General features: G+C 37.2%; 1 protein-coding gene across 1 annotated transcript in view; it reads right to left on the reverse strand.

Moving 5' to 3' along the window:
• Gbe1 (1,4-alpha-glucan branching enzyme 1) overlaps window positions 1–26,525 on the reverse strand; it is a 241,375-nt gene that overhangs the window by 51,448 nt on the left and 163,402 nt on the right. Inside the window, exons 10-12 of the mRNA XM_005082053.4 lie at window positions 24,434–24,532; window positions 14,972–15,082; window positions 12,076–12,247 (exon numbers count right to left, since the gene is read on the reverse strand). Coding sequence (XP_005082110.1) covers window positions 12,076–12,247; window positions 14,972–15,082; window positions 24,434–24,532 — 382 coding nt within the window. The remainder of the gene's footprint in view (window positions 1–12,075; window positions 12,248–14,971; window positions 15,083–24,433; window positions 24,533–26,525) is intronic.

Raw genomic sequence — 26,525 nt, forward strand, 5'->3', positions numbered from 1 at the left:
AGATGAAAGATTTCCAAGACTGAGAAGGAGGAGGAAGAAGAAATTCCAGGAGCGGGTCTCTCCTCTCTGGACCACACCCTTCTTGTGTCCCAGCTCCTTGGTCAGCTCCTCCATGAATGCAAATCATTTAGTGTGATCTGTAAAACCTGAAATGCAAGTGCCTCACCCTGGTTGACCTCAGCCTTCAGTGACTTCCAGCTCCACTTCTTCAGTCTTTTAACAGTGCAGCAATCACGGCAGGTTCTCATTAAATGCCACCGAAATGGGTTATTGGTGTGCTGTGAATCAAATCCAGCCTATTCCTTTAGGACTCTGCTATTTAGAATATGTGCTATTTGTGTCTTTGAGCATTTTAATGGAGCTTCAAGTCATTTGCAATTGCTCACACTGAGAATTTTGCCATTTTTCACAGTTCAGTTTTATAGACTTCTAGGAGTCATGTTACGTTTAGTAATCTTGCCTCAACAAGCTAAGAGAAAATGCCAGAAATTAGCACTCCTACTGTTCAAGAGAGTGTATTTTCTCTTCCTGTAACTGCTTCAATTCCAGCACTTAGCAGGGAGACATTTAAATTTTTATTGTATTCCCTTCGATCAAAAAAAGAAGAATTTACAAGTTTGACACTAAACAATCACTGATGGAAAATCCAAAGTAAGAACGCACGCTTTATACTGATGTCTAACGCAGCCATCAGTAAATGTAGCCTGACACTTAGGACAAAACCCATCTCTTTTCCCCGTGGCTTTGGGGAGAATGTAACATGTTCATTAAAAAGTGTCCCACAGAATTTTCAAATGTCAAAATACAATAATCACACGGAGAAAATCCTTCAAATTTAGTAATGGAAATTTCATAATACCGCTGAGAGAGAAAATTGCCAGATTGTAATTGTGCCTCTTTCTCCACAGGTATCACTCATTACAGGAACAAGAATAACATCATGATAATGAAATTCCTAAACAAGAAACATAGGGACACATATCAGATGACCCACATTATAAACAAAATAGTTCTCTGTCAACATTATTTTATTTTATACACAAGTGATTATATATTCTTTGTACATATGAATATACAAATGCTTTATAGAGAAATATAAGGAAAATGGAAAGATACTGAATTAAACTTATATGCCAATGAAGGCATATTGTACAAAGTCTCTCAATAATGCTTAGAAGCAGCCCATGCTATACTGCCTTGGTTGTTAGAGGATGTCAAAACCCAGCCAACTGGCTTGGACATTTACTGGTAGTTGAAGTCTTTATGTTCTCTAGTCTGTCCCAGGTTCTGTTCTCCTCCCAGAAAGCCTTCCTTTTCACAGGTACCAGACATCTCTAATCTTTGATCAACTGAAGCCTTCTAAGGGGTTAGAAATATAAGCAAAGGTGGTTTGATGTGTCCCAATTAGACATCGAGTGTGCATTACCTGCACATCTCCCTTGGTCCTCTGCTATTTTCACTTTCATAGATGTCTCTTTCAAGCCTTCTGCCCTTTCTCAAACCTCTCTCTCTCTCCTTTTTTCATACCTAAATGATGACTTCCTGAGCTATCAACATGAATTTCACCTCCATGCAACTCCCCTTAATGACCAAGTGTACCTCACCTCCTGTCTTCTTCCCTTCGCCTTCAGGTTAAAGCAGTCCTTATGTACACATACTAATGTTTGCACACATACTTGGGTACCCTGTTAATTTTAGCCTACCTTTTCTTCTATGTTAATATTTCTCTCATATCAGAAAGAAATGCCTTCTAAAGAGCTCTAACCAAACCACAACAACAATGTATTTACCTCCCATAAGGAAACAAGCCTCCTCCAGTCCAATTCACTACATCACCTTACTTTGGCGGAGAGCACTGCAGAGAAGACTACTTACCCTTTTAAGCCCACTCTAGTGAACCTGTTGGCTCACTAACTCTCAGACTCACTTTGGCTTGTTTCCACTGGGCAAAAGCAGCTGTTCTGACTGTTTCCTCTTTTGAAATCTGGTCTTTAGTGTTCATGACACTACAATTACAGTGCCTTTTTTTTCCCTTCTCCCGAGACTCCTTCTGTTTCCTCTGCTGGCTTCCTCCGATTTAGACATTGTGCACCTCTGGGATTTTGTTGTGTGCCTTTCACAGACTGTGGTTCTCAGTTCCTGGAGCTGACCTCATGGTTATCGCGGATCTAGTTTTGGTAACTGCACATTAAGGCTTTCTAAATTACATTTTTTGACCCTGATATTCTCTGAAATCAACTAGTTGCCATTTATGGTTGAATGTGGCCTGATGGCTGTGTCTAAAATTGAGTCTGTACTTTGACAACTTAACAGCAATGATGAGATCAGTGGAGATGGGAGCAAAGACAGAACTTCTTGAATCACAAGTAATCTTAAGATAATCAGCTTTGATACTGGTTTGAAAATGTGACTAATTGTAATAAAAAATTGACATTTAATGAAATTAGCAAGGAAGTGTTTGTTTTACAGCTACCATCATGAAAGGTTTTATCCTTTTGGTTTCTTGAAGCTGATTTGAGTGATTTCACGGCATCTGTGAAATACCTTCTTTGTGAGGCCACTTCCTATACGTGATAGTGATTGGCCACACCCATGCCAATGATTAATGCAATTTCAGTGTCTTTGACTTCCCGGCCTTCACTGGAGGAACTACCACCAGTAAGTGGGTCATCACTGCCCCTCTCTGTCTTACTAGCCATCTTGTCCTTCAACCTGAGGTACAGACACTATGTGATCTCCTGAATTTATAAATGTCAGAGAACAGTTGTTGATAGGTGATGAGGTCCTAGCAGATGATCATGACTAGAGGGAGGCTGAGGAGAAATTATCTTTGGACCTCTTGGTACTAGTACAGTGCCAGGAAATGGTGCTAGGGACAGAGGATATGAGTGGAAAAAATCAGAAAGCTGTCTTCCATTTATTTCACAAAGCAGGTCAAATCATGGAAGATTTTCTTCCAATTTATTTAAGGGTGTCTACTTTTAGCAATGTTGATGCATTTATTAACATTTCTGTGTGTTTGTATGTGGATATGTGGGTTTTGTGGTCATGTGCAGTACATGACATGCTTGTGGAGATCAGAGGACAACTTGCAGAAAGCACCTTTTCTTCATCTTCCATTATGTGGGTTCCAGGGGCTGGAAACTAGGTAATGGGGCTACTGACAATCAGCTTTACTCGCTGAGTTATCACAACAGCCTACATTCTAACAACTGTGTGTGTGTGTGTGTGTGTGTGTGTGTGTGTGTGTGAGAGAGAGAGAGAGAGAGAGAGAGAGAGAAAGACACTTTGTTCATTTGTACCTTCATGTTTCATGTTATTTAGCTGCATTTTAAGTTTGTTGCTCCTAAAAGAAATTAATACTTGGATTTATGACAAATGTTATGTCTCAAGAATTTAGCTGGGCCTACTGGCTCACACCTTTAATTCCAGAACTTTGGAGGCATAGGCAGGAGGTGCTCTCTTAGTTCAAGGTCAGCCAGATCTTCATAGAGACCTCTAACATACCGAGAACTACAAAAAGAACCTCTGTCTCAACAAAACAAAACAAATCAAAATCAATAAAAACATACATATACAATGAAAGAAGGAACAATACAGGATCTAAAATAACTTCTGCCACAGAGGGTTACTTAACGTTGGAACTTAATGAATCAGAACATGAAAACATGATTCTGGAAGTTACTAAGTGCTTTCAGTATTTTTCTGATTGTTTTCAGAAAAGCCAGCACTGTGTCCCCAGCATAGCTTTCAAGTAGATGGATAGCAAGATCTAGCCTTGGCATCCAAATGTCCAGAGGCCCTGAGAAATGTACTTTGTACCCACTTAAGATGCTAGAAGGCGTAAATGGAGAAGAAAGTGCTGGCCACTGCTAGGAACACCCAGAGAATGTGAAAAGCTGTTTTCAGAACTCAATTGTCATCTAGGAAGTAATTGCTATTTCTGTTCATAACTTATTTTTTTATTGGCCAAAAAATACATTTTCAACACTAAAATTTAAACATCACTAGGTATTCCCTTTCAGCCATAAATTCTAATTAAATTGGAGAATAATGCATTCAATTAGAAAGAAATGTTAAACTATGTAACTGATCCTTATCTTACAAAATCTTCCATGTGAAGGATTTGTTCTCCTTGTTCAACACATCCCTGGGAGCCAGAAGCAGAGGCCATGACAACCATTCCCTTCCATTCAAATAACAACCACAACCACACAAAATTGTGAGCCAAGTGTCATAAATCTCTGTTGTGGGTTGAATAGGAATTGTTTCTCATGGGTGTATGTATCTGAGCATTTGTTCACCAGGTGGTGATGCTGGCTGTGAAGGTTGTATAGACTCTGAAACAGGGGTGCCTTGGGTGTTGGAGTTCTATAGCTGCACCCTACCTCCTCTTCTGATGGATGTATATGTGTGGATAACAACGAGATCAGCCAAATCCCTATTCGTAATGTCATGCTTTTCAGGACTGTTGCTAAGCCCTCCCCTCATGATGACTGTCCCTATGGAAGCGACATCTCTCTACTCCCAGCTGCTGTTTGTTTTCCATCACCATCACAGAATAAGAGCCAAATGTAAAATGGCTGTCAGGGTTCATGGCTTTAAAAACACCTTCAAGATGTATAGGAGTCTTCAAACAATCCAAGTCCAAGTGGACCACCACTGCTTCAAAATATCTAGCTTCAGTTAACATAACAGTGGTAGGGGATCTAAAGCACTCTATAAAATCCTTGAATAGAAATGAAAGTGTCAGCATGTCTAGGTGTGGCAAAAATTTGAAGAAAAAAATACCATAGCTCTATTTTGTTTTCCTAAATCCTCTGTATTTAAAAAAAGTTTTTAATGTTAGGTAATATGCGTTTAAAGTCAAAACAGAAGATAAACAGGAAGTCAGCTACTTAGCAGGTAAAACAGACCAGTAATTTGAAACAAGGCAAAGCAAAGGAAAGCAATGGTCAGTTTAAGGTGGAGGCACGGAAAGAAAAAGGAGTCTGGGGAGTTGACTTCTTTCTCTTTCAGGAATCTCTGCATCTGAACCTCCTTGTTTCTATTTTTAGCTTAGTTTATTTCTTGTTTAACTTTTCTGTATCAACAAGGGCAGATACTGGACAAGAAACCCACAAATGTAACTTTCATGCATGAACTGAAGGAATGAGTCAATGAGCCCAGTTGACTCCAAGTCTTGCTGGTGTTCCAATTACATCTGAGTATCCAACATCCTGGTAAATTGTTGACAACACAAATGTTGAGCTGCTTTGCAGCACTTGTTACGTTACAATGATAAAGCCTGCTGGTTCTCTTGATCTTCCGTTTCCAGTTCAATCTCACTTTATGAGAAATTTGAATCATCTATGCTTTGAGATATACCAGATATCACATGCCCCATTAACATTTTAAAACAAAGGTGTACATATTTAAAAATTGTTCCTCTCTAATGCTAGAATCCCCCTAAAGAAGAGAAAAAATTAGCAGAGAGTAAGCCAGCTCTGTGACAAGAGTAGCACTTCCTCAGTTCTAAAGTTTGCAGACTCCTGTGACTCTGCATATCTTTCTAAACATGAAGTCAAACCAGGGGCTAACAAAACACTAATTGGTTGAAAACTACTGATTAAAAAAAAGTAGTTTCCACAAAGAATTCATGTTTTGACAAAAAAAGAAAATTTTTCATAAAGTTATGAAAGACATGTTTGTTTAAATATAGAAAATCTTTGTTATACAACTACTTGGTATTACATACATTTTTAAATTAGAAAGTATTGTACAAGAAAAATCACAAGTAACTCAATGGTAACATTTTTACAATAAGACTGACACAAGACATTATTTTCAAACTAATGACTAAGTATTTCTAATGTCCTCTTCTTCTTTGTAAATATCTAGGATCATACCATGTACCCTCAGAAGGCCTTGAAGTCAGGTAAGGCAGCATAGTGTATAGATTCTTTGTTGTCACACCTTGTCCCATTACATGTGTCTGATAGTATTTCACAGCAACATGGCACATGCTTAATATCCTATTATTTGAATTTTTAAAGCTGCACTTACAAGTGTGTGTGTGTCTGTGCCTGTGTGTGTGTCTACCTGCTCCTGTGTGAGTGAGCATGTCTGTGCATACACACTTGCACATGTAATGAAGAACAAGAAATCAGGGAAAAACTTGATTTTCTCTTTCCACCCTGTGGATCTCAAGGAACAAACTCAGTCAGCATTTACCCCCTAAGTTGTCTGTATGGCCTTGTTTTGTTTTACTTTGCATTTTAAACGTTTGTATATGGTTACGTCATAATCATTATATCTGCTTTTCTTTTTTTATAATTCAAAGTAGTCTTTAAGTGCTGTAAATGCTATTATACTGTTTCTATAAAGAAGTATATAAAGAATTAATGGTGCAGTAACAGTATTAGAATTTTATGCTGATAACATCATAACTAGTACACAGAGTGGTCACCTAATTCTGCATGAATCCTGAGAAAATATGGCTCTCATTCATCTGGCTTGGCTCACCAGTTAGGGAAGCATGGTTATTTGTATGACAGCCAGGCATCACTGGAATGCTGGGTGACAGATACACTGCATATCTGCAGAGGCCTGTTGTCACTCCCTCTGCTAGCAGTCAACATGTTCTCAGTAGGGCCATGCTGTGTGTGAAGTACAAGTTTTCCACCGTACATTTATTTTTAAGCACAAACATATTTTACTAGGATTATAAAAACTCAAATATCCATTTTAACACAATTACTAATAACTTTACTGTTTAAAGGCATATCCTTATAGTTACATTATATACAGGAAAAACCTATAAAGGCACTCAATGATTGAAGGACATTCTTAAACAGTATAGAGGGATTCAAAGGTTTTCACAAAGTATAGTGTGTGTGTGTGTGTGTGTGTGTACATTGATGCTTGCAGAGTGTGTGGGTCTATACAAACCATGCCACATGTGGAAGTTAGAGGACAGCCTTGGCCCTCTGCTTGTGCCAGCGTCTTGTTTTGAGTCAGGGTCTTGCTTTCTCTTCTCTAATGCCATGTTAGCTGGCAGTCTAGCTTCCAGGGATTCTGCTGCTTCCATCTCACACGTCTATTTACTTCTGGGAATATAGGTGTCTGTATTACAGCATATAGAGTCTATATGTATTCTGGGGATCCAAACTTCGTCTCCTTCTTGCAGAGTAAGCACTGGGAATTATTGACCTGTCGCCAGTCCCTACCTTCCCCCATTAAATTTGCTTAAAAACAAACAAAAAAAACTTAATTAATTTCTGTATGTCTTTTTGTTTGCCATTTATTTATTTATTTCAAACTTATATTATCAGTGAAGTTTCAATTCAAATGATCTCTCAACTGCATTAGGCCTATTTCATTCTGATTTCAACATGGCTTTCTTGAACCTTCCTATTCTAAACTGTTTTGGTAGAAGGTAAAAAACCCAACCTCCCAGCTAAAAAACCCAACCTAACCCAGCTTGCTGCCTACTTACACAATATCCTTTGTTTACCTTGTCACTGTGTATAGTGTATACCCACATATAGAGACACTTTGAAGTTTGAACCTGCAAAGAGCACATTTGCCCTAATGTGTGCGTTCGTGTGTGTGTGTGTGTGTGTGTGTGTGTAAAAATGTTGTGGAGAGATATGTGTTTGTATCCCATAGACACATAGATTTTACCTAACAAATATATATGACAAGTTAGCTCATTAATAAAATTTAAAAAATTAAAACAAGGAAGGCAAACTCTGACCTTCTTTTACAAAAAAAATCTAAGGTTGCCTTAGTAGAAATATTCGGTATCCATCGTTGTATATGAAAAAGGTAATATTGATGATAATACTGACTACAGAAATGTTCTAATATATTGTACAATATAAACTGGGAACACATAAATGGCTCTGAACAAATAATCATTACCTGTTCTTCCTATGTAGATGGTCAGAACTTAGCAGGCTTAGAGACCACTGAAGATGGTGTCTCCTTCATGGTCAACTGTGGGCTCACCCTCCTATGTCTACGATTAAGGAAGAAAACCTATCATAACTGCCCCTACCTAAGACTTAAAGTACCACATGAAAGAGGAAGCAGATGCTGAAGTCCATCAAGGAAGGGTATCTCCTTTCGGGAAAAGTGGCTCTTTTACAGATGTATTCATTTAATTTTAGGCGTATTTTTATATTTATGCGTATGTATATGTGTGGGGGTGCATAAATGTGCACTACATGTACACAGCTGCATAAAGTGACTGGAAGAAAGCATGAGCAATGTTACTGAGAGGTGTGAGCAGTGTGATACGGGTTCTGGGGACAGAACCGAGGGCCTCTGCAAGCTCAGCAAGGACTCTTATGCGGATCGATGCCTCCAGCTCTCTACTTACTATTTTTTAATGTAGTCAGTTGCGTGACTTTTTTAAAAAAGAAATATGACCACACACCCTCCCTGGCTCTGGGTAGATAGGAGACATTCCAACCTGCCTCAGGGATTATACGATCACAATGATATACTATCCCAAATGAGCCTGTCAGTCACCTTGACAGGTAAATACTGCTCAGGAAAGTTGTCTATTACAGTCACTTCAAGAAATATGATACACCTGAACACAGGCTAAAAGGTGGAAAGGTCTGTCTTTCCCAAGAGATGAACACGTGCCCCACAATCTACTCCGTGGACTTAGTGGCTTGCAAATCCTCCCTGCAATGCCTGGGCACTTTCCGAGTAAAGAGGTCTAACTTCTTGCTTCCTGTGCTAGTGGCCAATATTCTAATCTCCTTTGCCTGACATTTCAGCATCCTCAATCTTTCTGCATACACACCCCTCCCATGCAGCTGCATTCGGACTGAATGAGCCTGACTGCATCCTTGATCTCTGTTTCTGAAGGCAAGCCCTTTTCTCTCTCTGACTCATCACTCTGCTCCCACATGCTGCTGAGGCCTGCAGTTCACCTGGCCTCTTGTTCTTTTCTTGCAAATTCCAAATTGTCCTTAGGTTACTTAGTCTACTTTCAAATATGAGACTGTGGACCAGCAAGAGTCCCTGTTCCTAGTTACACTCTGACACTTTAAAATATAAATGGATTAGACACCTAAAGTAACTCTTATATTAATCAATGCACCTTTAAAAATATTCTTAAAAATATGCCTATATGGAATCAAAGCACTGTTCTGGACCCATAACTAATAATACAAAAAATAGTAAATTTATGTAACAGCTGAGGAAGGTTACATGTTTGGAAACACTCTGCATGTTATAAGCACTAAATCATTTCACACCTTCCCCCCAAAAGCCTGTGAGGTAGGCACAACACTACCATGAATAAAACTGTACAGAATAAAGATACCTTATACCCATTCACAAATAAAACATTTAGAAGACTGCATTCCAACCAGATAATTTTTACCCAATAAGCTATTCAGTCATTAGTCACACATTTGTGGCTAGTCTACAAATTGAGCTAAGTATAATTATTTTGTAATATTCTCCAGTTAAACACCATGAGAATGAACAAGGGCCCAGCTGCCGTCACTTTCTGGCTGTACACCAGCAAACACATCCCTTTACCTCTCAGAGCCTCGACAGCAGCAGCTGCAGCTGGAGTGAAGCATAGTTTAATATTCACCTAACCTTTGTCCCCAGATTTCTTTTGAACAAGGGTTTGCCAGAAAAAGAAAAGAAAGAAAAAAAATAAGTGACACATTTTACTTTATTAACAGTTACATGGCAGTTCTCTTATGATTGATGATATATATATATATATATATATATATATATATATATATATTTGAAACCCTAAATTAGAGACACTGTATACAGAAAAATAAAAAGCAAATCAGCCAAACTGATATTTTCTAGGATTATACAGATGGAGCTGAATGAATGGTGTTATAAACAGAACACATACCCAAATGTTCAAAAATTATATAATCAATTATTGTGTTCATTTGATTTAAATTCTCCCTAAGAATATATTTTGATCACACTCTTTCCCAGCCACATCTCCTCCCAGATTCCCACATTCTACCAACTCAACTCTACTAAAAAAACAAAAAACAAAAACAACAACAAAAAACATTAAAAGTCAAAAACTAACAAGCCAAAAAGAAACAAAAGCATATAAAATTTTTTTCAATGAAATCTCTACCAGTGGAAAAAACAAAAACAAAATGCTATGAGCTATGAAAATGACTAAAACATGAACAATTATATTATTCCTGCATCTAGCATAATTTCTTTAACTGCTTCCCCTTTAGAAATTAATTTCTTAAATGTTTTAAAATGTAGTATGCTTGCGAGAACAAGTGGTGATTGATTACAGTTAATGAACTAATGTTGAACATTCCAATGGATGCCTGAACACACATACACATTGTCTTGAGTCAGTGTGAGAGCTCTGTAATAATGTACTGTGGAGTTGGTTCATAGATGGAAAAGTGCAGAGTGGAGGGTCTGGATGCTCACTGAGTACAGAGTTTATCAAACTGTGACAAAATCATCAAGAGTGTTTAAATGTGACCATGTGAAATCACATGACGGTGTGTGTTGAGAACAGTAGGAAACACAGCACAGGGAGGTCAGTTAGTAAAAGCAGCTACAGTGGGAGATCTGAGCAGTGCAAGACTGCTAAAGACGGAGGGTCTAACAGTGGGGTGATCCAAGAGCAGAAGAGTAAAAGTTCCAGGACCCAGTCTGGAGAAAGACAGGGGAATTCGATAAAATGAAAGATAGTCTGGATGGCACACATGATCAAGGAGGAGGAATTGGCGGGATGGGGTCGCACTGTCGTTCATGACTAACTGAACATCTAGAGGACACAGAGGGACTGAAGGCTTTTAAGCAGTTCAGGGACATGCTGACAAAATTATATGAAAGATATTTACATTTGTTACAGATAGTAGGGAACTATTAAATTTTACTAATTGTAAAATTTAAAGCTATTTAGATATGTCTGGTTTAAAAGCAGAGGAATACATTAATTAGATAAGATAGCATGGTGGACTGACTTTTTTAAAGATTAAATTAAAATTGGAATGATCTGTTTCAAGAAAAAAATTAGAATTAATTAACATTAGAGAAGAGCTCTAGGCTCTATATAAAATAATTTCAAAGGTACATTTGCTATCTATCCCACATGTGGTCAATTCATCAACCCTATACAAAGATAGATGTTGGGAGAAATTACAGTTGTTTAGTTTGTTACCCTTGAGAGTTTCATGAAAAGAGTTTCCCATCAGAAAACAAAACAAAACAAACAAACAAAAAAAGCAGAAAACGTTTGTCTGTCTTAGGTTGAAGACAATGTGACTGTGTTTTTGGAAATATTATGACTAGTAATGAGGGTAGATTAAGAAATGCCTGAGATCTACAGAAATTGCTCTACTCTGAGAAACACTAAGAACCAGGAAGTAGTTCACATTAGGAACTTTCTGAAGCCTATTTTCAAACTTACAGCTTGCAAAAAAGAGAGGCTACCAAAAACCTGAGATTCATATAGCAACTCTCAGAAAGAAAGAATGAAAGAAATCAAACTCTCAAGCAAGAGTCAGAAATCAGGCTCTTCCATTTTGAAGCTTTGTCTGTGATTGTCCAGCCAAAAAGCCTGACTCTCCTAAGATCCAAACATTCAAGTGTTTTCTATAGAGCAGATGAATAGAAACATAGTAGCTAACTTCCTTATCTTATTAGTCAACATTCTTTAGGTAAGGATGTTTAGTAGTTTGCTGCTTGCAAAACTAAGTATTGAGCTCTTCACATTGCCTCTGAGCCATGACTTTCACACGTGTGACACAAGTATCTGGTGGGCCCCATCTTCAGAGAAAATCCCAATCCTTTGCTTATTAGATTGTTATTTGACAACTACAACTTTACTATGTTTAATATTAAAATTCTACAATAGCATCAGAATCCAAACATTTAAAACAACAATTTTAGGATTTAAAAATATTTCAAGCATTCTGATTGACAAAAACTATGAATCAAATTAAAAGTTTATATATTTTTGTAAATCTGAAAAACTAAATCCAAGTATTCTTCATCATTTATGTTAGGTAACATTTTAAGCACAGGTTTACTTTCTGTATAAATCACACTCACCCATGAAATTCAGATATCCTTCTCCACCCAGCCCGTGAGTAATGAGCCGAATCATCTTGTGGAGCTGTATTCCTCGATCAATAACTGGAGTGAAAGGAGCCAGAACACTCATGTTCGTGTACATCTCAGCATCCATCAACCAAAATGCCAGTGTCTTATCGCCAACCAGGGCCTAGAGAAACAATTCACGGACGTAAACCAAGAGCATGGGTACTAAGCATAAGCAGTTATAGCTTACAGCAGAATAGCACAAGGCTATACAGGGGACCAAATAATATAGAACCGGCGTTTGGACCATTATTAATTTTTCAGTGGTTGCTTTTTTTGCTGAAAGGCAGATGGCAAAAGGGATCAATGCAGTTTTTTAAAACAATGTTTAATTTTAAGAAAACATGGATAAGAAGATCATAATGAGAAACGTACATTATTTGTTACGTCTAAGATGGCGCTTAAATTTTCTAATATTTTTCTGAATCAATTCCTGATGGGGGTTGTCATTCTGCATATATGTTTCTCTTATTGGTTAATGAATAAAACACTGTTTGGCTAGTGGCCAGGCAGGAAAGATAGGCGGGGCTACCAGATGAGGAGAGTTCTGGGAAGAATAAACAAGTGTCACCATGTAGACTGCCAGAGGAGAAACAGGTCCGGGGACCCTTCTCCGATAAGATAAGACCACACAGAAATACTTAGATCAATAGAATGGGCCAATAATTAAAATAGAGATAGCCAATAAGAAGCACCAGTCATCAGCCAACAGTTTCACAATTAATACAGTGTTTGTGTGTTTATTTTGGAGCTCAAGGGTGGTGCAACCTGCTGGGCCAAGAATCTCTCATAACAAATTCCTATAGTCGTAAGAATATTATATGGCTGAAATGATTTATATACCATGATTTTATTTGCTTTGAAACAATGGGAAAAATTTAAAATACACATATGCACGTATATGAAATGGTACAGTAGAGAAAGGAATTACAATGATCCTTTGTTTCCATTACTAGATAAAAATTCAAGCTTGGAATCTCACTTTGTTTGCCATTTAAATTCAGTTCATTTTATCTGCAAGTTAACAACTGGGGATTAGAACAGGTGACTCATTAATGGTCTAGGCAGCAGGAAAGAGGGCCTGACAACATGCACTACTGAAGAATAAAACAGTTAAGGACAGTACTCATTGACAGAATAGATAGTGAAATGAGTAGTACAGGACAACCCACAGTCTCTCTCAGTAGTCTCAGGGTTTCACTTGGGGTTATTTAAAATTATGAACCCTAGAATGTCTTCTTTGAAGTATGAATGCACGATCTATAGCACATATTCCTAAACAATTTGCCTTTTCTACTCACATGCTTATGTATACCTGCTTGCTTTTGTAATCTCTGATTCAGCTTTCAAAGGGTTTTGGTGACTTTAGTTTATGTTTACAGGAGAAGATTATTTTTCAAGTCAAGTAACCCTTTAAAATACATCCCCCTGGGATAAAGATAATCTTAGATACTTAATGGTTAAGGTTTCTAAAAATTATATAGTAACTTTTACTATGTACTCTATATGTATTTAGACTTATTCATTGTATCCATAGGTGTTTGCTTCATCACAAGTACCTAAATATGCCACATGGTGCAAAACCAATAAAAAAAGAAACCATGAAATTGAGCAAGCACAGTTGTGTTCAAATTTACTGTAGTCACAGGCAAAAGAAAAAGAATGTAAGACAGGGCTCTTTTCAAATGGCCTGTACATTTGAACATTCCTAACAAGAAACTAAAAAGACATTATTTGTATAACATGTCTATTAATAGTATAACAACATGCATTTATTCTCTTAATATAGACATTCCTAAGAATTTCAAAATATTTACTTCCTCTATTTTTACCCATAAAACATTTCAATATTTTTGATGCCTATAAGAATAAAAATGAGGCAGGCACAGTGATGCATGCCTTTAATTCCAGAGTTTGGGAGGCAGAGGCAGGCAGACCTTTGTAAGTTTCAGGACAGCTTAGTCTACACACCAAGTTCTAAGACATCTAGTTCTACATAGAGAAATCAAGTTTTAAATTGCTAAATGGTGTATCCTATCCCAACATGCTGTATTTACTGAGTGCTGTAGGCACAGTCACAGTACTTAAGTGTAGGGGTGAAAATGAATGGGAACAGTTTCTGCCTGCCCTAGTGCTTGATGGGAATACAGACCACCAGGCAGCTAAGTTTTCCTTCCTGAATTACGGCTTCACAGAGAATGTGGTACCTGAGCCAGGTTGAATGCTAGCCTCTCTGGTGAAGTACGTGAAGGGTAGTGTAAGCCTGAAAGAAGACCATTCAGAAACAGGCAGAGTTTTACTGTACTGAATAGAAGGCATAGAGTTGGGGAAAGGGATAAAAATGGTCTTGCATGAGTGACTTTGAGTGGCAAGCAACAGCCAATAGAAATGGCTTGACAAGTTGATGCCTGCTCTTTGGTAAATAACTCAGGCTGCTGCAGAGGGGACAGACTAAAGTGGGACAAGTGCAGCCTGGGTGATGAATTACAGCAGGAGACTTCTGGAATTGAGGGAGAAAGTATGAAAGGGGAAAACTGTATGTGGAGACCTATTGTCGCACTACCAATACACTAGATTAAAACCGCTATTCTTATGACAAAAGGAACCATTAACACTTGCAACTTCAATGGGAAGCGCTGTACTGCAACTCAGAAGTATAATTTATAGACCTACAAAGTCACTTTAAATGCCTTTCAAGTGTGGATTCATGTATGTACACACATAAATATATTACAATAGCTGTACTTAATTATAACAGTTTGTGCTTAGAGATGTAACAGAATACAAAGATTATGAGGACGATAAATACTGACACAGAAGAAAAATGACTTTATATGTATTAATTTACCTGATCATGGCTCTCTGCATAAGCAATACATTTTTCAAGGTAGCGTCGATTTGTGAGAGTGTATACTATATTGCCCATATTCCAGTCTTCATCTTTAAATTCTTTAAGTAACTACACAGAAGAGAGAAAACCAACTTATAAGTAACACACAATTTTCTTTGTTTAAGCCTCAACCTGAAAGCATACATATTATTCTAAACTGTGTGACATGTAGATATAGTGATAATATCATTGTTTTTTTGCTTTTGTTTTTGTTTTTCGAGACAGGGTTGCTCTATATTGTTTGGGAGGCTGTCCTAGAACTCCAACTCACAGAGATCAGCCTGTCTCCCGAGTGCTGGGATTAAAGGCGTGTGCCACCAACGCCCAATGATATCATTGTTTGTGCTTTACTGAAAATAAAATTTTATCTTCAAATAACATACACATTAAAGCATTAAAGCAAAAGGCAATTGTGGTGGATATTTATGTACCCATAAGATACTAATAAGGCTATAATGCTGGGTTTCATTTACGTTTCTGCTGTTTATATTTCACTCATATCATTCTATAATGTTTAATCAGCACCTAAAAATGGAAGGGTATACCATGTGGGCTGGTGTGCAGGTGACTGGATTTTTGGATATGTTTCAAATTTTACTGTGAGATCTCTGACATGGTTTTATTTCCTGTAACAACTGGAATATCATGATTGGCAGTCAACATTGATTCACTTTCCTTTAATTCTGCACTGGGTCTTCTAGTAACTTTCATACACTAGAGACACACTTGCTACATTTTTAGACTTGAATAAAAATGCTTTAGCAGGAAGGGTGTTTTGTTCCATTCATAAACAATGATAATTAAAACAATTATTTCAGAATGGAAGTGCTAATTATAAAATAATTATTATCTTAATAGACCACACTGATTTTCCTTCCACTTCATTTTCTTTGGTCTGGCTTCTGCCGTTTTGCCCTGCTGTGATGCTGCTGACCTATGACCTCAGATGTCATCTCCTGGGTCAGTAATTGCTCTTTCTTGGTTAAATATGCTCTGTACTGCTGACCCTTATCCCTCACATGAAGTGTTCCCTCCTAGTGACTGCTCTTGCACACTTGATGTTTTATCTCTTCCCTAAACCTATGAATATCTTTGAAATTACTTTTCCCAGAGAGTCTCCTCAAAATGAGGTTGCTTGAGTTTATGTCCTAAATGCAGTTTCTCTATTAGTCAGTACACTTTTTTTCTGCTAGGACCAAGTCTCTGTTCAAAGCATTCAGGAAACTTGCTTCTAGACAAAATTACAAGATGGTGCTAGGGTTCCTGTTCTTTTTTATTCATATATTTGTGTTACCTCTTTGAGTGTCTTATAATCTCCAAGTATGATAATATATATGATGGAAGCAGTCTGCAGATGAGATAATGACTGAGAAATAGAGCAAGATTCTAAACCTGTGTCAAGTTGCCATTTCAATAGAAAACTAATGATATGTATGGTACCAGAAAAACACAGATGAAATCACAATAGTCATTGCTAGGGATCAAGGGAGTCAATGAAATGGACATCTACAAAGACAACAGAAGATCATTCTATACCTTACCCAGATCAATGTTGGTGTATTCATTATAGCATTGCACAAATTTTCAAATAAGCAACATTAAAGCACTTATTTGTTACAAATTCTACATGGATATGTAACTATAACACAAAAAAAACATAAGTATAATCCATGCTTATGTCACAAAAATAAATACACTAATGCTCCAGAAGTTTCAAGTAGGATGAGCAGAGAACAGGTTCCAAATGCATACATCCCTCCATATGATGAGTTCAGGTAAATTCACATAACACCTTTACATGACAGCTTCAGCCATTTAAATCTGATCAGGCAAAAGCAAACCAGAATCGATGAGCATTCCCTATCTCTGTAAATAGTTCTTATGGAAGCAGTTAAAATATAATGATATTCTAATCAACTAAGTATAAAAGAAGACAAAAGGAATATTTCACATGACTTTGTACAACAAAACCAAGACTATAATCTAGAATTAACATCTCATTCATATCTTTTGAGTAGATGATAGTAAAAGCTACATATATTCCAACCAGACTTGTCATTTGGTTTAATAAGTTCTATTGTTTCACTGCTATTTGGGGACAATCTATTTAGTTTAAAAGAAATGTAAACTATTTTTTTATTTTACATGTTTTGCCTGTTACATACGTCCATGTACTAAATGCAGATGCCAAAATGAGATGCTGAAAGTCTTGGGATTGGAGTTACAACCATCACAGAGTCACAGAGTGGGGATAGGGAATCGTACCGGGTCCTCTGGAAGAGCAGGCAATGCCCCAAGGAGCTGAGTTTATCCCCAAGCCCTAGTCATGTTCTTAACTATGTAGCTCATAAAAACAGAGCAAAGTCCTGTATCCAAAGAGTCAAAAATAATTTATCCATCTAGATTTATGAACAAAAGCCACAAATTGTTGATGCAAAAACATTTTTAAATAGATGCATAAAATAGGATATGGCACGTGCCTACAAAATGTTTCTGAATTCAAGATGATCATATCTTAGGCAATAGATAATAATCTTTCCATTTGTATTACACAGTGCCTACTATTGTACAGTACTATTGTACAGAAGGTACTAAAAGGTTTAATGGGCTAATTTATAGATTTATAGGGGGGAAAACACCACCAACATTCAAAGAGATTATGTCCTACTGTGAGCTACTTGTGATTGACTGGGAAATAATTCCAGGCTGATCTATACTTTTGAAACATTTTTGAACATACAAAAAGTATGGGGAAGAATTTTAGTGACAGGTTAAAAAGTACAATTTGGCACTTCATCAGAAATGAATTACACATGGAGGACTAGAAATGACAAGAAATTTAGGCTGAAAAACTTATGCCAAAGGAAGAAATGTAAAAAGACAAACATTGTATACTAACCAACCTAATGCATCTTTTAAGGAAAATAGTTGTTTGTGAACCTGCTAGTGTTTAAAGAATCATTATTAAAAGAAAAGCAGAAGTCAAGTTGGTACAGTCTCAGTATCAAGAGCTGAGCTTTACAGAAGCTGCTTGAAAGAACAGAAGAGAAAAGAACTGATAATAACAGTAACATCGTTCATAGATCCCATGAGCTTTCCAATACTAAGATAAACACTCCTGTCACTATGGTCTGTTGGAAGTAGTTAATATGTACTTAATACATCATATAGATGTCTTGTTCCTCATATTTATTCAGACCATGATTATAGGCATATTTTCTCAAAGAGTGCAAATCAAACCTGAATTTACATAGTGCTTTTGGTCCTTTAGGAAAACTCATGGAAACACACACACACACACACACACACACACACACAAACACACACAGAGACAGAGAGAGGGAAGAGGGAATAAAGAATGAAATAAAGAGAGGAATAGAGGGAACCTAAATTATTTGAATTATTAAAATTAGTAAAAGTGGACAAAGGGCAGAGTGAGCTATGGCCTCCACTTAGGTTGACTTCTGCCTTCCCACTCTGGGATCTCCTGGTCTGGGGAGAGCAGGCTGGTCAACTCACCCCCAGCTCACCAAGCAACCACAAGTCTGCTGACAGTACTGTACTAACCCAGCTCCTTCCCACCAGGAGAGGGAGTGCCTCAGACTTGCTTTCACCCACCATGAGACCCATCAGAGTATTGGACCTGCTTGCACCCACCAGAAGAGAACCTCGGACTTTTATCCACTAGAGAGGAAGAGACCCCACCTGTACCCACTGGAAGAAGGGATGGGAAAACGAAAATATAAGAACACATTCAACAACAGAAAAACGAATATGACACCACCAGAGTCTAGGGAGTATACACCAGCAACCTGAACATCCTAACACAGTTGAAGCAGAAGATAATGACCTTAAAAACAACTTCATGAAGATGATAGACACCCTAAAAGAAAAAAATGAGAAAATCCTTTAAAGAAATGGAAGATAATACAAATCAAAAATTACAAGAAGCAATTCAAACAGTGCAACAATTGAAAGCTGAAAATGAAAAAAAGCAACAACAACAAAAAAGAGTCAGAAGGAATGCTGGAATTAGAAAAGGTGGATGAATGATCAGGAACTACAGATGCAAACATAACCAACAGAATATAAGAGATGGAAGAGGGAATCTCAGGTGCTGACAATATATTAGGAGAAATAGATTCATCTACCAAAGAAAATCTTAAGTACAACAATTAACAAACACAAAATATCCAGGAAATATGGGACAGTGCGAAAAAGCCAAACCTAAGAATAATAAGTATAGAAGGTAAAGAAACCCAACTCAAAGGTGCAGAAAACATATTCAACAAAATCATAGAAGAAAACTTTCCCAACCTAAAGAAAGAATGTCAATGAAACTACAAGAAGCCTACAGAACACCAAATAGAGTGAACTGCAAAAAAAGCCCCCTTGTCTCATGATAAAATACCAAACATATATAATAAAGAAAACATTAAGAGCAACAAAGGAAAAAGTCCAAGTAACATATAAAGGAAAACCTATGAGAATCACACCTGACTTCTCCATGGAAACTGTGAAAGCCAGAAGACCCTGGATAGATATTCTACCAACACTAAGAGACCACGGATGCCAGCCCAGAATACTATAACCAGTGAAGCTTTCAATCAATATAGATGGAGAAGACAAGATATTCCATGACAAAACAAGACTTAAACAATATATAATCACTAATCCAAACCTACAGAAAGTTCTAGAAGGAAAATTCCAATCTAAGAAAGTTAACTACACTCACAAAAACATAGGAAATATATAATTCCACTTTACCAAAAGCCAAAAGAAAAAGCAAGTAAAATACAAAAATAAATACCACCATCAACAACAAATCAAAAAGAACAATTAGCACTCAATGGTCCTTAATTTCCCTCAATGTTAATGGTCTTAATTTGCCTATAAAAAGACACAGGCTATCAGATTGGATATGAAGGCAGAATCCATCCTTCTGCTGCATCCAAAAAACATACTTCAACTTCAAAGACAGACATTACCTCACAGTACAGGGATGGAATAAGATTTTCCAATGAAATGGAACCAAGAAACAAGCTCTATCTAACAAATTAGACTTCAAACTAAAATCAATGAAAAGAGATGAAGAGTGTCATTTCATATTCATCACAGGAAAAATCCACCAGGAAGAAGTCTCAATTCTGAATATCTATGCCTCAAATACAAAGGTACCCACATTCATAAAACAAACATTACTAAAACTCAAATCACATATAAGACATCACAGTTATAGTGGGAGACTTTGAAACCCCACTCACCACTGGACAGGACCAACAGACATAAACTTAACTAAAAAACAAAGGAACTAACAGAAGTTATGACACAAATGAGTCTAACAGATATCTATAGAACATTCCATCCAAACACAAAGGAATACACCATCTTCTCATTGCCATATGGACCTTCTCTAAAACCAACCACATACTTGGTAAAAATAGCAACCTCAACAAGAACAAAAAAAATTGGAATAACTCCATGCATTTTATCAGACCACCATGAGTTAAAATTAGAATTCAACAACAACACAAATTGCAGAATCTTTACAAACACATGAAAATTGAATAATGCACACTTGTACCATTCCTGGGCCAAGGAAGAAATAAACAAAGAAAGTAAAGACTTCCTAGATCTCAATGAGAATGAAGACACAACATACGCAAACTTATGGGACACTTTGAAAGCAGTTCTAAGAGGAAAGTTCATAGCACTAAGTGCCCACATGAAGAAATTGGAGAATAGTCACACTAGAGAATTAATAGCACAACTGAAAGCTCTAGAACATTGATGCAAAAATTCTCAATAAAATACTAGCAAATGGAATCCAAGAACATAAGAGAAAAATCATCCAACATGATCAGGTAGACTTCATCCCAGGGATGCAGGGATAGTTCAACATTCAAAAATCTATCAGTGTATTCCACCATGCAAACAAACTGCAAAAGAAAAACTACATGATTCTCTCTCTAGATGTTGTAAAAGCCTTTGACAAAATCCAACAACACTTCATGATAAAGGTGCTGGAGAGATCAGGGACAACAGGAACATACCTGTACATAATATAAGCAATATACAGCCAACATCAAACTAAATGGAGAGAAACTCAACACAACTCCTCTAAAATCAGGAACAAGACAAGGGTGTCAATTTTCTCCATACCTCTTCAATATTGTACTTAAAGTTGTAACTAGAGCAATAAGACAACAAAAGGAGATCAAGGGGATACAAATTGGAAAGGAAGAAGTCAAACTTTCACTATTTGCAGATGATATGATAGTTTACATAAGTGACCAGAAAAACTCTACATGGGAAATACCACAGCAGATAAACACTTTCAGAAAAGTGGCAGGATATTAGATTAACTCAAAAAAGTCAGTAGCCCAACTATATACAGATGATAAATAGACTGAGAAAGAAATTAGAGAAACATCACACTTTACAATAGCCACAAACAACATAAAATATCTTGGGGTAACACTAACAGAACAAGTGAAAGACCTGTATAGCAAGAATTTTGAACTAAAGAAGATACCAGAAAATGGAAAGATCTCCCATGCTCTTGGATAGGCAGGTTCAACATAGTAAAAATGGCAGTCCTGCCGAAAGAAATCTACAGATTTAATGCAATCCCCATCAAACTACAGGCACAATTCTTCACAGAACTCGACAGAGTAATAATCAACTTTATATGGAAAAATGAAAGATGCAGGATAGCCAAAATAACCCTGTACAATAAAGGAACATATGGAGGCATCACCGTCCCTGACTTGAAGAACTATTATCAAGCTATAGTCATGAAAACAACTTGGTATTGACACAAAAATAGACAGGTAGAACAATGGAATCAAATTGAAAACCCTGATATTAACCTAGAAATCTGTGAATACTTGATTTTTGACAAAGAAGCTAAAATAATACAATGGAAAAAAGAAAGCATCTTCAACAAATGGTGCTGGCATACCTGGATGCTGACATGTAGAAGACAGCAAATAGATCCATATTTATCGCCATACACAAAAGTTAAGTCCAAATGAATCAAAGACCTCAACATAAATCCAGCCACACTGAAAATCTTAGAAGAGAAAATGGGAGACACCCTTGAACGAATTGGTACAGGAGACTGATTCCTGAATATAATACCAGTATCACAGACACTGAGATTAATAATTAATAAATGGGACCTCCTGAAACTGAAAAGCTTCTGTAAGGCAAAAGACACAGTCAACAAGACAAAAAGGCCATCCACATAATGGGAAAAGATATTCAATAAGCCCACATCTGATCTCTAAAATTTACAAAGAACTCAAGAAGCAAGTCTCCAAATCACCAAAGAATCCAATTTAAAGGTGGGGTACAGAACTAAATAGAGAATTCTCAATAGAGGAGGCTAAAATGGCCAAGAGACACTTAAGAAAGTACTCAACATCCTTAGCTATCAGGGAAATGCAAATTAAAATAACTCTCAGATACTATCTTAAACTGGCCATATTGTCTAAAATCAAAAACATCGAGGACGGTTTATGCTGGAGAGGATGTAGAGAAAGGGGAACACTTCTAGGCTGCTTGTGGAAATGCCAACTTGTGCAGCCAATTTGGAGATTGGTATGGAGAATCCTCTGGAAAATGGGAATCAGTCTCCCACAAGATCCAGCAATTCCACTCTTAGGCATATACCCAAAAGATGCACATTCATACAACAAAGACATCTGTTCCACTATGTTCATAGCAGCATTATTTGTAATACCCAGAATCTGGAAGCAACCTAGATGCCCCTCAACTTAAGAGTGGATTGAGAAAATGTGGTACATTTACACAATGGAATACTACTCAGTGAAAAAGAACAATGGATTCTTGATATTTGCATGCAAATAGATGGCACTAGAAGAAACAATCCTGAATAAAGTAACCCAGCCACAAAAAGAGAAACAATGTATATGTACTCACTCCTGTATGGATTTTATACATGGAACAGGCAATTGTCAGCTTACAATCACACCACCAGAGAGTGTGGGAAACAGGGAGGACCCTAACAGAGATATGCATGGTACCCAGAGAAGGGGAACAGAACAGGATCTCTTGAGAGGATTTGGAGCATAGGGGAGGGGAGAGGGAGCTGGGAAAAAGAGATGGGGAAAATAGGGGAGGAGAGGAGACATGGGGGAGCAGCAAGTTTGACTCAGGGGAAGAATAGAGGAGAGCAAGATGAGAGATACCATAATAGAGGCAGTCATTTTGAGTACCGGGCGTGATTTGGCACTCGTGAGATTTTACAGAGATCTACAAGGATGACATCAACTGGCTAACTAAGCAATAGTGGAGAGGCTACCTTAAATGCCCTTCCCTGATAATGAGATTGATGACTACCTTATATGCCATCCTAGAGCTTTCATCTAGTAGTTGATGGAAACAGAGACAGACACCCACAGCTAAACACTAAACTGAACTCCTGGAACCCAGCTGCAGAGAAGGAGGAGTGATGAGCAAAGGATCAAGACCTGGTGGGTGAAACCTACAGAAACAGCTGACCTGAACAAGGGGGAGCTCATGGACCCCAGACTTTTTGTTGTAAGGCCAGGATGTGACTGATCCAGACCCCCTAAATTTGAGTGTCAGTGAGGAGGCCTCAGCAATCTATGGGGCCTCGGGTAGTAGACCAATATTTATCCCTGGCATATGAATGGACTTAGGGAGCCCATTCCAGATAGAGTGATGTTCTCTTAGCCTGAACACATGGAGAAAGGCGTAGGCCCTGCCCAGAACGATATGACAGACTTTGGAGATCCTGCATAGAGGGCCTCACCCTCCCTGGGGAGAGGTGTAGGGATTGGGTGGGGGGGGTGCAGGGGTTGGTGGGGATGGCGGGGGAAGGGAGAGGGAGCTGGGATTGAAATGTGAAGCAAGCTTATTTCTAGTTTAAGTAATGAAACCAAAATTTAAAAAAATACTAAAAGTACATTGAGGAAAAATATGTAGCAACCATCTACCATTATTCTATGCTAATGTTTGAGATTGGGTAAGCATTTGTTGAATAAGATTTGCTGAGTGAAATCACACACTGAAGGAAGCACAATAAATTAAGGAATCTCTATATCACTAGATGCTTATAGATAGCAATACATGTTTTGAAAAGTTTGATATATTTTAAGTATAGACCATTACAGTTCCCCAGATCTACATTTGTAATGCAGAATCCTACTCCACATTTTATTAATATTAATTTCTCTTGCCTGAATAATAGAAATTTGAAAACTTTACTATATTCCCTTAAAATTTTGAGAACCAGCTTATTAAAGAAAGCACATTTATAGGAGAATTGATATTTCACCTATATCTGTAATTGATGATCATGATTAATTAAAAAATTTAGCAATTTCATATGTGATACACAGGGGAATGAAAATAACATTGGAATCTTACTTGGATCCATTTATCTGGAATTGCCATTGCTAGTCTATAATCAAAACCACCTCCTCCCTGGGAAGTAGGAGAACAGAGAGCTGGCATTCCTGATACATCCTGAAACAAAGTATAATACAATTATCAGTTCATATTATTTAAATTCATTTCCTGACAGCAAAGTCTAGACTGAAGCATGAAGCTAAGGGGAACAAGGAACATATTTCTGAGTATTTTAATAACATAATTATAAAAGCAAACACAATTGTTAATTCATATCTTAGTTCCCAATAAGACATTTTTCTAATGTTTTCACACTAGCACAACTTTCATCACAAAAGGCTTTTCCCCTTTCATTAGTATCACCTTGAGAAAAGAAAAACAGCAAAAGTATTTTCAAAATGTGTTTAACCTTAGAAATGTTTTTCAAAAACAATTTACTTAGCACATTTACCAAAACCAAAAATTTTTATAGCTTATCTTTGCAATACTTCTTTCTATAGCCCTGTGAGCACTAGCTCCTGAAGAAATGGACAACACAGTGAATACATTGATAGTAAAGAAAGAGGGTGGTTTCACTAAATTTAGTAGAATATACTGAAAGGGTCACTGAGATCAGCCACCGGGTGTTTTCATTAGCAGATACAGAAACAAAGGCTCACTCAGGTGAAGGAATCTTGAGAGACAGAGGGTTACTAATGGGAGAGTCATGGTTCAGACATAAGACATCTCTTGACAGGGTGTTGCCCCTACCATGAAACCCTGAGAATACTGAGAAGTAAATATTAATCAAACAGACTGCTGAGCTGAAAAATTGGGCAAAAGAATACAGATGTAGCAGAAGATATTTCTGTAATAACAACATCGGCATACAAACTAAATACTACCATTCTAACTCGGCACTAGACTTCAAAGGAATCCTTTTCATCTGCTCAGTCCTATGGCCAGTCTCATTTACTCTTAGTTACCCATTCCTTAGACTGTATGTCTTCAAATGGAGTTTCTCCATTTCCAGTTCCTTTACAATAGCAACAGCTTATGAGATACCTTACTTGTATTTTTGTCCTGTAATAAAGTTTAATATCTAATAGCAGAAACATGAAATTCTTTAGCTAAAGATTCAATTAAGTCATCAAACATTAAGCATTTGCTATACAACTTACTACCCCATATTCTGTAAGGTACATCTTGGGAAGAAGTTGCTTTTATAAGCTAATGTGGCCAAAGGGTCTTGGGTTGGCAGCTAGCACTTGGCACAAAGAAGGCACTCAATAAATACATTCTGAGTGAAGGACTTAACGATACTGTGAGGTACACAATAAACAAGATATCTTTATTTGATTTACCTGCATGCATAAATGAGGACATAAACACATATATCTACACTTATCATGAAATGACAATACTTACCAGCCAGGATATGACTAGTGACATAGGCAGCAGAGGAAGAGACTTAGATCTTTCAACCAGTGTCCCCTAAATCCTTTAAGCTTGGTATATTCTGTCTCTTTAAAGTACATACTCTTGTGGCCAGGCAGTGTTGGCACATGTATTTAATACCAGCACTTGGAAGGCAGAGACAGATAGATTTCTGAGAGTTTGAGGTCAGTCTAGTCTACAGAACAAGTTCCAGGACAGGCTCCAAAACTATAGATAGAGCCCATCTTTAAAAAAAAAAAAAGCACATACTCTCTAGACTTATGATAAGGTTTTCAACATGTATCATTGTTCAAATTTTTGTTGGAAATTCTTACAAAAGGACATCACACTCTGTAATGGCTTAATCATTGGGGATGACATAGACCTCTGCCTGTAGAGCTAAAATGCTGTAGTTTTGATAATCTCATCTACAAATTCTCCGCACAGAAAAGGTTGGGAAAAGAAATTGTTGACTCCTCTGGACTTGAAACTAATTTATCTTTCTTTAGGTAGACCAACGTAAATAAATGCATGATATATTGGTATATAACTACTAGTAACTGAAATGCTTTATCATAGCATAGTGTTTCCTCACAGTTCTTCAAAGCTCATGATCAAAACAGAATGAATAAAGATCAACAGGGAAGACATTTTAAAAGGCATACTTAGGAAAACAGAAGGGATGCATTCACAA

This window comes from Mesocricetus auratus, unplaced genomic scaffold (genome assembly GCF_017639785.1).
Source record: "Mesocricetus auratus isolate SY011 unplaced genomic scaffold, BCM_Maur_2.0 Super-Scaffold_100008, whole genome shotgun sequence".
Taxonomy (NCBI): Eukaryota; Metazoa; Chordata; class Mammalia; order Rodentia; family Cricetidae; genus Mesocricetus; species Mesocricetus auratus.